Source organism: Canis lupus, chromosome 26 (genome assembly GCF_003254725.2).
Source record: "Canis lupus dingo isolate Sandy chromosome 26, ASM325472v2, whole genome shotgun sequence".
Taxonomy (NCBI): domain Eukaryota; kingdom Metazoa; phylum Chordata; class Mammalia; order Carnivora; family Canidae; genus Canis; species Canis lupus.
Window position 1 is genome coordinate 22,722,942 of NC_064268.1, and position 13,443 is coordinate 22,736,384.

At 39.4% G+C, this 13,443-nt stretch overlaps 1 protein-coding gene across 5 annotated transcripts in view; it reads left to right on the forward strand.

The window, feature by feature from the left end:
* Positions 1 to 13,443, forward strand: part of KREMEN1 (kringle containing transmembrane protein 1) — a 74,649-nt gene that overhangs the window by 38,290 nt on the left and 22,916 nt on the right. For all 5 annotated transcript variants that reach the window (XM_049102124.1, XM_049102125.1, XM_049102122.1 and 2 more), the window contains one exon: positions 4,596 to 4,720. In XM_049102124.1, the coding sequence (XP_048958081.1) occupies positions 4,596 to 4,720 (125 nt within the window). The remainder of the gene's footprint in view (positions 1 to 4,595; positions 4,721 to 13,443) is intronic.

Consider the following 13,443-nt stretch of genomic DNA (forward strand, 5'->3'; position numbering starts at 1 on the left):
AGAGAGAGCGGTTATACTAAAGGTGGAGAGGAAGGGGAGTGAGGAGCATAGATTAGGTGGGGCCTTGTGTACCATATGAGAGAGTTTGGACTTCATCCTGAGGGACTTTGAAGGTTTTAGGCAGGGCCCCTGTGTACCTCTGCAGCTTACTTTTCCCTTCTCTGTCATTGGTCACCCTTACTCTTTTTATTCCTGCAAAGGCCAATGTTGTTTCTTCTTTCTTTCCCTTTTGCCTGGAATATACTGTAAAGATTATTTTGGTTGCAGTGTACTAACTAGATTAAAATAAGGGTGCACCTAGAAACAGGGAGAGGATAGGAGGCCAATGCAGTAGTCTAAGTCTTAGACTCTTAGTCTAAGTCTAAGGAGGAGACAGTGGCCTAACCTGGGGAGGTGGTGGTGGGTCTGAGAGAGAGATATGGACAAACATCTGCAGTATTTTGGGAGGTAGATTTCATGGTATCTGGCAAGTGATTGACTTGGGCATGACAAGCATGATTCCTCAGGCCATTTATACTCAGATGGATGGTGCTGCAGCATGGTATAGTCTGACTTCCAGGGATCTATCTCACTACCCCATTGGAACATGAGCTGCCTGGATTTGCTCATCAAAACGTGAATGAAGCTTATAAGTTCCAGCTGCATTAATGCAACCCATAGTCTTGTTTATGTCTAATCTTAACATTTATGATTATGTGCCTTGGGCTTTCTATAAACTAATACATAATAACATGCTTACTTCTGATCATAATAGGATAAATGAGACAAAAATCAGAGTAAATGACCAGGATGATGATGATCAAGTAGTTCTTATTAAGAACCTTTGAATGGGATCCCTGGGTGGCGCAGCGGTTTGGCGCCTGCCTTTGGCCCAGGGCGCGATCCTGGAGACCTGGGATCGAATCCCATGTCGGGCTCCTGGTGCATGGAGCCTGCTTCTCCCTCTGCCCCCCTCTCTCTCTCTCTCTGTTACTATCATAAATAAATAAAAATTAAAAAAAAAAAGAACCTTTGAATGCATGCCTTGGGTTTCCGTATGCAAGTTCCCTTTAACATACTCGGCTTTAAAAAAAAAATATTCGGCTTATAGGATATGTCCCCGACTAGAGATGCTTAACTCACTGCATTCGTTTAAACTCTAAAGCCTAGCCATTCCCAAGCCAGGCCGCCACTGAACACCAGAGTCCTACTGCCTAGAGCTTTTCCATTTACATTTGCCACTATAGAGATTTGGTTTGTTTCCAAAAGATGCATTTTAACATTTGTGTGGTGAGCCACATTTGTTTTATTTGAACCATGTGTGACGCAAGGGAGAAGGGTAACCACTTGGCTGGAGGGGGAAGGGTGACTCTTGGGGTTATCAGGGGTTCTTCCTGCCAATTTAACAGGAACTGGTTAGATATTAGATGATAGCAGAAATTTAAAAGTATGTGTATATACATACACACAGATACACACATATATTTTTAGTTTTATGTGCCAACAGGCTAATGTGGATGTAAAGCTTGTTAAACTGGACCATGTTGTTTTCTAGTCTTTTTTTTTTTTTAAGATTTTATTTATTTATTCATGAGAGACACAGAGAGAGAGAGAGGCAGAGACACAGGCAGAGGGAGAAGCAGGCCCCTCACAGAAAGCCCGACGTGGGACTCGATCCCTGGACCCAGGATCATGCATGCCCTGAGCCGAAAGGAGGCTCTCAACCCCTAGCCACCCCAGCATCCCTTTTTTTTTTTTTTTTAATTTTATTTTTGGAGCACCTGGGTGAATCAGTGGTTGAGTGTCTGCATTTGACTCAGGTCATGATCCAGGGGTTCTGGGATTGAGTCCTGCATCAGGCTCCCTACAGGGAGCCTACTTCTCCCTCTGCCTATGATTCTGCCTCTCCTTCCATGTCTCTCATGAATAAACAAATAAAATCTTTAGAAAAAAAATTTTAGGGACACCTGGGTGGCTCAGCCATTGAGCTTCTGCCTCTGGCTCTGGGTATGATCCTGGAATCCTGGGATCGAATCCCACATTGGGCTCCCTGCATGGAGCCTGCTCCCTCTGCCTGTGTCTTTGCCTCTCTCTCTTTGTGTCTCTCATGAATAAATAAAACCTTTAAAAAAAATTTTTTTAAAGTAATCTCTATACCCAATGTGGAGCTTGAACCCTACAACCCCAATATCAAGAGTCAGACACCTCACTGACTGACCCAGCCAGACGCCCCTGTTTTCTAGTCTTAAACATAAAGAAAAATGCTTTTTAGGAGCTTATATGTGACTCATTTTGGAATTGGATAACATGTAACTCTTAACTGACCTAGAAGTGCTTCTAAGGCCAGGACTCATTCATGTCTTCTTATATCTTCAGTTACATAAACTGTGAGGAGTCAAACAGAGAAAGTAAGGGAAAGAGCTTCATTTGATAGTGGAGTGATTCATAAAATAATAACACATGGAATACTAAGGTCTAGAGAGGTTGATTTGTCCATGGCCCACAATGAGTTAATTCCTTCATTCAATAAATGTATTTAGTATGTATTATGTAGGTGTATTAGTTATCTATTACTGTACAGCAAACTATCTTGGAACTTAATTACTTAAAATGATGCACATTTATTGTCTTATTTTTTATGGGTCAGGAAATCTAGACGTGGCTTAGCTGGGTCCTCTGCTTCCAGGTTTTTTACAAGGCTATAATCACAGTGTCTGCCAGGACTGGGGTCTCATCTGAAGGCTGCAATGGGGAAGAATCTATCTCAAGCATGCATAATTGTCAGTAGGATTCAGTGTTTGCCGAAACTAAAAGTCTTGGTTTCTTGCTGGCTGTTAGCTGAAGGACACCCTCAGTTCCTTGCCACATGGCCTCTATGACAGAGTGTATTGTTCTATCAAAGTATATGAGCCAAAAAGGCAAGAGAGAGTCTACTAGCAAGAAAGAAGTCACAGTCTCTTGTAACCTAATCACAAAACTGGCATCCTATCAACCTTGTCACATTCTGTTGGTCAAAAGAAAGTCACTAATCCAACCTACACTCAAGAAAGGGGATTTGGACACCTGGGTGGCTCAGTGGTTGAGCATCTTCCTTTGGCTCAGGTCGTGGGGGAGGCCTGCTTCTCCTTCTGCCCATGTCTCTGCCTCTCTCTTTGTTTCTCATGGACAAATTAATAAAATCTTTAAAAAGAAAAAAAAAAAGGGGTTTCTGTGATGGCATGAACACCAGGAGGGTAGCGATCACTGAGTCCCATCTTTGAAAGCTGTCTACCACAGTTGATACTTTTATTCAGATTTCTTTGTTCTCAGATACAGCTTTTTGTTTTTTACTAGACAAAACCATCCAATTATATGGTTGTGAAACACTAGTATGTTCACTGTGATAGGCTGAATAATGGCTTCCCAAAATGTCTATGTTGTAATCCCTGGAATCTTTTAATATGTTACCTTATGTGGCATTAGGGATTTGCAGATGTGATCAAGTTAAAGATTTTGAGATGGGGAGATTATCCTGAATTATCCAGGTAGACCCAATGTCATCACAGAAGTCCTTATAACAGAGGCAGGAAAATCAGAGTCAGAGAAGGTGATGTGATGCTAGAAGCAGAAGGACAAAAGGAAATACGAATTTCAGTCTGTAAGATTCATTTAGTACTTCTGACCTCCTGAACTATAAGATAATGAATTTATGCTGTGTAAAGCCACTACATTTATAGTGATTTTACAGCAGCTATAAGAAACTAATACACTCACTGAAGGTACTTGGGGAAACCCACTTATGGAGTTCTTTTAAAGAATAAGGGGAGGGGTGATGCCTGGGTGGCTCAGCAGTTGACCATCTGCCTTTGGCTCAGGGCGTGATCCTGGGTCTGGGGATTGATTCCCACATCTCCCTCTGTCTAAGTTTCTGCCTCTCTCTCTGTGTGTCTGTCATGAATAAATAAATAAAATCCTAAAAAAAAAAAAAAAAAAAAAATAAGGGAGGGGTGCTTGGTGGCTCAGTTAAGGGTCCAACTCCTGGTTTCAGCTCAGATCGTGATCTCATAGATTGTGGGATTGAGCCCCATGTCAGGCTCTGCACACAGCTTGAAGATTCTCTCTCTCTGTCCCTCCCCCTATTCACATGCTATGTCTCCTTCCCTCTTGCCCCCCTCTCTTAAATAAATAAATAAATAAATAAATAAATAAATAAATAAATAAATCTTTAAAAAAATAAAAGAAAAGAAAGAACGAACAAGGGGAGGCACAAGGCATAGGATAAAGGGCTTCCAAGGGCTTTTCCTGCCCTCTAGGGACTCTGAAACGTAATTTACGTATTGCAGCTTCTCTATTTTGGGGAAACTGTTCCTAGTTCTCTTCAATGCTCAATTCTATCAATATTGGACAGATTAATTAAAGGTGAACCTGGGCCTCACATACACTTCAAAAGAAAACAGAAACATGGCATTTGCCAGAGGATACTTAAGACTTCCATTTTTAAAATTTGTTGCTTATTATTTATGTGTACCTTCGGAGTAGAAATATCAGCTGAGATGAAAGTACCTGGCACAAATTGCGGTCCCTTCTCTGTGTTTCACAGCCAGATGTTGTGAAATTCTTTTCTCTTTTTTCTCCAGTGCCTGGAAACCTTGGCTGCTACAAGGATCATGGAAACCCACCTCCTCTAACTGGCGCCAGTAAAACATCTAACAAACTTACCATACAAACCTGCATCAGTTTTTGTCGGAGTCAGAGGTTCAAGGTAATGATTCTATGGTTATTTATCTATAGAAAAGCATGAAGATGTAAATACATTCTGCCCAGAGAACTTAAAAATATATATACTTTTTTTTAAATTGTCAAACCATGTAACTTTTTTTTCTGCCAAGGAGGAACTAGAGGAAGAGTGGGGCTTGGCATTCAGGAATGTGAGGCAGCATTCTTGTTTAAAGACAGGGAGAGAAAAGAGGAAAATCCCAATATCTGTATCCCTATTTGACCTCTGACAGAGTTATGTATTTCCTCATGCCCTTGAATATTATAAGCAGGGACATCTCTGGCTCCACAGGGGATAATAGGCCAATGTAGTGGTTATTTCCTTGCTATATTAGGGACCATAGCCTGGACAAAATACTTTCTTTTTTTTTCTGTCTTTTCCTCTATCTGCAATTCACTCCTTGCCTATAAAAGTTCAATAATGGTGTTGTTTCCTATATCTTTCCTTCTTTCCTTCCTTTTTCCTTCCTTTCTTTTGTCCTTCCTTAATAATTCAGTGAAAAAGCCATTAATCAGACCCAAGCAAGGAGAGCAGTCAGGGCCTTTGTGAAGCAGGTGACTTAGCGAGGCAGGTGGCCCAACATGATGGAGTGATTGGTTGCTTGCAAAAGGTTTGAGCATATAAGTAAACATACTGAGGATAATGGGAGCCAGATTTCTCACTGTTGGAGAAAAGAGCCAGGGAAAACCAAAATGAAGCCGATAGTGTTGGACAGGGATTGAAGTTATTAGTATAGTGTATGGTTTCAATAGAGAGAGAGACAGATACGGAAATAAATATAAACATGTTTGTAGGTCTCTGTGTGTGTTTGTATATACATACATATTTCTTATCTCTGTCCACTGGGAGGACCTGGGAACAGTGACACACATTGCACAGAGCACACTTAGTGCTCAGATTTTGGTTTCTAGATATTATTCTTCATTAAATAAGAATTAGAGCTCCTTGGAGAAAATCGCTGATTCTAGAGCTGGTCCTGAGAAAGTGCAAGAGCAGCCTGAAGCATGTTGTACAAGAAAGTAAGGGATGGTGGGGGCTTGTCAAAAGGACACAGGAACCAACTGGAACAGTTTCCACTGTTTAACTCCAATATAATTTGAACTGCAAAACAAAAAATGGTAATAATAAATATACCCCTTCTTAAAATGAAATAAGAATCCACAAATCCATACTGATAAAATAAATAAGTGAACAAATGAGAAGAAAGGCATTTTCTTTTTTTTTAGATTTTATTTACTTATTTATGTATTTATTTATTTATTTGAGAGAGAGAGAGCAAGAGAAAGCATGAGTGGGAGGGGAGGGGCAGAGGGAAAGGGAGAAGCAGAGTCCCTTTGAGTCCCTGAGCAGGGAGCCTGATCTGGGACTTGATCCCAGAGCCCCGAGATTATGACCTGAGCCAAAGGCAGACACCCCTAACCAACTAAGCCACCTAGGCACCCCAGAAAGGCATTTTGTTATAGGAGAATGCCACCTAACAAATGTAGAAGAAATGATGGAATTAGAAAATTCTCCATTTGGCAACTGTCATAGTAATAATTAATTCAGAGAACAGATATCAAGGTGTGCAAATATTCCACAATCTGACTTATCAAGAGCATAATAGGGATCCCTGGGTGGCGCAGCGGTTTGGCACCTGCCTTTGGCCCAGGGCGTGATCCTGGAGACCCGGGATCGAATCCCACATCAGGCTACCGGTGCGTGGAGCCTGCTTCTCCCTCTCTCTGTGTCTCTGCCTCTCTCTCTTTCTCTCTGTGTGACTATCATAAATAAATAAAAATTAAAAAAAAAAGAGCATAATATCACTTTGGTGATATTTCTGCCAAAATGCAGAATATGAATCTAATCATGATTAAACATTAGGCAAACCTGAAACAAGAGGCATTCTACAAGATGACTGGCCTCTATTCTTTGAAAATGTCAAAGTTATAAAGGTCAAGAAAGGACTGACAAACTATTCCTGATGGGAGGAGACTAAAATGACCTGACAGTTAAGTACATCTGCAATCCTGCATTAGATCTTTTTCTACAAAGTACATGATTCAGGCAGTTGCTAACTTGAATGGAGGTCTCTAGGTGAAAGGGATAAAGAAGTTCTTTGTATTGTTCTTACAACTTTTCTGTAGATTTGAAATTATTTTAAAATAAAAAAACAGCCAGAGCATTTGAGAAAACACAATACCCATTAATGATAAAAGTCATCAGCAAACTAGGAATAGAATAGAACTTCTTCAACCTGATTAAGAGCAGCTTTCAAAAACTGAGGGTGCCTGGGTGGTTGAGTTGCTTAAACATCCAACTCTTGATTTCAGCTTGGGTTGTGATCTCAGGGTCATGAGATCAAGACCCGAGTCCAGCTCTATGCTGTGTGGAGCCTGCTTGGGACTCTCTCCTTCCTTCTCCTGCTGCCCCTCCCCCCCAAAATAAAATAAATCTTAAAAAAGAAAGAACAGGGGATCCCTGGGTGGCGCAGCGGTTTGGCGCCTGCCTTTGGCCCAGGGCGCGATCCTGGAGACCCGGGATCGAATCCCACGTCGGGCTCCCGGTGCATGGAGCCTGCTTCTCCCTCTGCCTGTGTCTCTGCCTCTCTCTCTCTCTCTCTGTGTGACTATCATAAATAAATAAAAATTATTAAAAAAAAAAAAGAAAGAACAGCTATCAAAAAATCTAAAGCTAATATCATATTCAATGGTAAAAAGTTCAGTGTTTTCTACTTAAAATCAGGGAAAAACAATGATGCCTGTTCTCCTCTCTTCTATTCAACACTGTACTAGAGATCCTTGCTAATGAAATAAAGCAAGAAAAAGGCATGTAGATTAGAAAGGAGGAATTTTTAATAAAAAATTTATGGACAGGGGATCCCTGGGTGACTCAGTGGTTTAGCGCCTGCCTTCAGCCCAGGGCATGATCCTGGAGTCCCAGGATTGAATTCCACATTGGGCTCCTTACACGGAGCCTGCTTCTTCCTCTGCTTCTCCCTCTTCTTCTCTTTCTCTCTGTGTCTCTCATGAATAAATAAAATCTTTAAAAAAAATTTATGGACAATGTGATCATGTATGTAGACAATTCTACATAATAGCTAGCTGGTAGAAATAATAAGTAGATTTATGAGGGTTGCAAGTTATAAGGTCATACACAAAAATCAGCTGCATTTCTATGTATTAGCAGAGAACAATTAGAAAATGAAATTTTAAAATTCCATTTACAATAATCAAGTAATCTCAGAATTAACAAAGGATATTAAAGACCTATATACCAAATACTACATAACATTGCAAGAGAAAATTAAAGAAGATGTAAGTAAATAGAAATACAGCCATTGTGGGGTGCTCGGGTGGCTCAGTTGGTTAAGTGTCTAACTCTTGATTTTTGGTTCAGGTCATGATCTCAGGGTTGTGGGACTGAGCCCCAATTTGGGCTCTTCACTCAGTAGGGAGTCTGTTAGAGAGTCCTCTCTCTCCTTCCCCATCTGCCCCTCCCCCTTCCGTGTGTGTGTGCTCGCGCGCGCACCTATGCACATACTCTGTCTCTCTCTAAAGTCAATAATAAATCTTAAAAAAAAATACAGACATTGTTCATGGATTAGAAGACTTAATAGTGTTACAATGTCAGTTTTTCCCAGATTGATTTATAGATTCAATGCAATCTCAATCAAAATACTAGTTTTTAAATTTGTTTTGTTTTGCTTTTAAGATTTTATTTATTTATTTGAGAGAGAGAGAGAGAGAGAGCATGAGCAGGGTGGGGGGAGGGGAAAAAGAAGAGGGATAAGCAGCCCCCCTGCTGAGCAGGGAGCCCAAAGCAGGGCTCAATCCCCACAGCCCTGAGATCAAGACCTGAGCCAAAGGCAGATGGTTCACCAACTGAACCACCCAGGTGCCCCTCAAAATGATAGGATTTTTTAAAATATTGTCAAGCTGATCCTAAAATTTACATGAAAAGGCAGAAAACCTAGAATAACCAAAATAATTTTTGAAAAAATCAACTTTGGAGGACTCATCCTGCCTGATCTCAAGACTTTCTATAAAGCTATAATAATCAAGAGAGTGGTATTGGCATATGAATAGTGGCATAGATCAGGAGTTAGCAAACAGTGATATGTGGGCTAAATCCTACTACCCATCTACCCAGTAAATAAAGTTTTACTGAAACATAGCCACACTCATTCAACTACATATTGTCTATGCTTTTCATGGTACAACAGCAAAGTTGAGTAGTTGAGAAGGAACTGTATGGCCCACAAAGCCAAAAGCATTTACTAGTTGACTTTTTATGAAAGAAAAAGGCTTTCAACTCCTGCTATAGGTATCAATGAAACAAAATAGAGTCCAGAAATAGACCCGCACTTACATGGACAGTTGATTTTCAACAGACATAAAAGATAGTCTTTCAACAAATAGTTCTGAAGAAAATATAGGAGCTCTTTGTGAAGAAAAATGATCCTCTATCCTTACATCACATCATAGACCAAAATTAACTTTTTTTTTTTTTTTTTTAACTTTAAATTATATTACTGAGGGACACCTGGGTGGCTCAGTGGTTGAGCACCTCCCTTCGGCCCAGGGCATGATCCTAGAGTCCCAGCATTGAGTCCCACGTCGGGCTCCCTGCATGGAGCCTGCTTCTCCATCTACCTGCGTCTCTACCTCTCTCTGTGTCTCTCATGAATAAATAAATAAAATATTTAAAATAAATAAATAAAGTAATTAATTATACTACTGAAAAAAAACCGCTATGGTACTAGCATTAGGATGGGTATGTAGACCAATGGAATCAAATTTAGAGTCCAGAAATAAGCCCATACATTTATTTATGGTCAGTTGACTTTTGACAAGGGTACCATGATCATTCAATGGAAAAAGAATAGTCTTTTCAACAAATGATGTTGGAACAATTAAATATGCACATGGAAAAGAATGAATTTGGACTCCTACCTCACTCTGTATTTAAAAATTAACTAAAAAATGAACCAAAGACCTTAATGTAATTAGTTTTAGCTATTAGAAGGAACTCTTAGAAAGAAACATATAAATATGCATGACCTTGGTATTAAGCAATGGTTTTATAGTTATGATAATTAAAGCACAAGTAATCAAAATAAAAATAAATTAGACTTCAAAATGTACAACTTTTGGGTATCAGGGATACTATTAAGAAAATGAAAAAGCAACTCACAGAATGGGAGAAAGTATTTGTGAATCATATCTGAATAAGGATTTAATGTCAAGAATATATAAAGCTCTCTTACAACTTGACAATAAAAGCACAACTCAATTAGATAATAGGGAAATGATTTAAATAGACATTTCTTTATAGAAGACATACAAATGGCCAATAAGCATATGGAAATATGCCTATATCATTGGTCTTTAGGGAAATACAAATCAAAACCATCCATGATTTTGAGATACCACATCACACAATAAATAACCAATGGCTGTAGTTAATACTTTTTAAGAACAAAAACAAGCATCAGTGAAGAGGTAGAGAAATTGGAACCCTCATACATTGCTGGTGGAAATGTAAAATAGTGCAGCTGCTATGGAAAACAGTTTGGCAATTTCTCAAAAAGTTAAACCTAACCTTATAAACCAACAATTACACTCCAACATATATACCCAAGAGAGTTGAAAACATATGTTCACACTAAACCTTGTACAATGTTTGTAGCAGCATTATTTAGAATAATCCCAAACTAAATAACTCATTGTCTATTAACTGATGAACAGATAAATAAATTGTGCTACATCCATATTGTGGAATACTACTCAGCAACAAAAAGAAGCTATAGTAAGACATACTGATACACACAACAATATGGATGAATCACCAAAACATTATGCTAATTGAAAGAAGTTAAACACAAAAGACTACACACTCAACTCAAAATGGATTTTAGGTCTAAAATGTAAAACTGTAAAACGTTTAGAGGAGAAGAGGGGAGAAAATCTTCATGACTGGGGTTTACCTGAGTTTAGGCAGAAAGTTCTTAGGTTTGACACCAAAAGCATGATCCGTTTAAAAAAATTGGTAAATTTTATTTTATTTATTTTTTTATTTTTTTTAAATTGGTAAATTTTAATTTGAATTTCACCAAAATTAAAAAACTTTTTCTCTGTGAAAGATATTTTTTAAAGAATGAAAAGACAAGCCATAGCCTGGAAGAAAATCTTTGCAAATCACATATGCAGCAAAGGACTTATACAAAAACTCTAAAAACTCAATAGTTAATTTTTTTTTTTTATTTTTAATGAGCAAGAACGCCTGGGTGGCTCAGTCAGTTAAGCATCTGCCTTTGGCTCAGGTCATGATCCTGGGGTCCTGGGATCAAGCCCTGTGTCAGGCTCCCTGTTCAGCAGAGTCTGTTTCTCCTTCTCCCTCTGCCCCTCCCCACTGTTCATGTGCTCTCTCTCTGCTCTCTCAAATAAATAAATAAATAAATAAATAAATAAATAAATAAATAAATAAAAATGGACAAAAGGCTTAAACAGATACTTCACCAAAGAGTATATACAGAGGGCAAATAAACACATTAAAAGACATTCAGACACTGAATGTCTAGTGGTCTTTTAAACCACTAGAGTGATACAAATGAAATCCACAATGAGATACCACTACACTCCTACTGGAACAGCTAAGGTATGGGACGTCTGGGTGGCTAAGTGGTTGAGCATCTGCCTTCAGCTCGGGTCATGATACCAGGGTCCTGGTATTGAGTCCTGCATCGGGCTCCCCATGGGAAGCCTGCTTCTCCCTCTGCCTTTGTGCCTGCTCCTCTCTCTGTGTGTCTCTCATGAATAAATTAAATTAAATTAAATCAAATCAAATCATTTTTTTAAGTGGCTAAAATAAAATATACTGAGAATAAAATGTTGACCAAGATATGGAGCAACTGGGACTCATGCATTCTTCTTGTGAATGTAAAAGGTATAGTCACTCTGGAAAACAGTTTGGTAGTATCTTATAAACATACATTCACCATCTAACCCAGCAACCCCATTCCCAGGTATTTACTCTGGAGAAATGAAGGCTTATGTTCACATAAAACTATACACAAAGGTTTATAGCAACTCTATCCATAATCATGAAAAAGTAGAAACAACCCAAAGGATTAACAACTGGTGGCATATCTATGCAAGGACTTACTACTCTACCATAAAAAGGAGTGAACTATTGATACATGCACCACTTTGGATGAATCTCAAAGACATTGGCTGAGTGGAACGCCAGTCTCAAAAGGTTACATACTATATGATTCCATTTATATGATGTCTTAGTCTATTTTGGCACAGTAACAAAATTACTGTAGACTGGATAAATAAACGTTTATTTCTCATAGTTCTGGAGGCTAGAAGTATAAGATCAAGGTTGTTGGCAGATTTGGTATTTGGTGAGAGCTTGCGTCCTCATTCATAGATGGCTGTCTTCACATGGCAGAAGGACCTAGGGAGCTCTCTGGGGTCTCTTTTGTAAGAGCACTAATCCCATTCAAAAGGGCTCTGTTCTCATGCCTTAATCACCTACCAAATGTTCCATTTCCACATACCATCACACTGGGAGTTAAGATTTCAACATATAACTTTTGGGGGAACATAAACATTCAGTCTTAGCATATGATATTCTTGAAAAACAAAACTATAGTAACAGCAAACTGATAGGAGGGAGAAGTATAAAGTGGTGGGTTCGGGATAGAAAGGTTATTGGGTGATGTGCCTATTCCATATCTTGATTTTAGTGGTAGTTGCACAGATCTATACATGGATTAAAATTTATAGAATTATATACCATATAAATAGTTTTACCATATGGTAATAAATAAAATGAAAAGTTTTAGAGGGGCCTGTAATGAGTTTGTGGTGAGGACTAGCCATAAAGCACCTACTACCTGGCACACGGTAAACATTCAAAAAATGTTGAGCTGCTATTATTGTTTCAAGTTAGTGGGCTTCCACCCAATACTTGCCTTAAAACTTACTGAAGGGGCACCTGGTTGGCTGTCAGTCAAGTGTCTGCCTTCAGCTCAGGTCATGATCCCAGGATTCTGGGATTGAGTCCCATATCAGGCTCCCTGCTCAGCGCGGAGTCTGCTTCTCCCTCTGCCTTCCCCCACTTGTACTCATGATCTATCTCTATCTCTCTCTCAAATAAATAAATAAATAAGATCTTTTTTTTAAAAAAAGTATCTTTTTAGGGGATCCCTGGGTGGCTCAGCGGTTTGGCGCCTGCCTTTGGCCTGGGGAGCGGTCCTGGAATCCCGGGATCGGGTCCCGCGTCGGGTTCCTGGCATGGAGCCTGCTTCTCCCTCCTCCTGTGTCTCTGCCTCTCTCTCTCTCTATGTCTATCATGAATAAATAAATAAATCTTTTTTTTTAAAAAGTATCTTTTAAAATAATGAGACACAGAGACACACACACACAGAGAGAGAGAGAGAGAGAGAGAGGCAGAGACACAGGCAGAGGGAGAAACAGGCTCCATGCAGGGAGCCTGATGCGGGACTTGATCTCGGGACTCCAGGATCATGCCGTGAGCTGAAGGCAGACGCTCAACTGCTGGGCCACCCAGGAATCCCTAAATAAAATCTTTAAAAAAAAAAACTCACTTAAGTACAGTAGAGATGCAAGCAGTAAAAGAGATGCTCACTGAAGGGTAAATATAGTTATTAATAGTGTGTAATGAATGTCAAGGGAGTGGAGCTAGGGAGAGCCCTC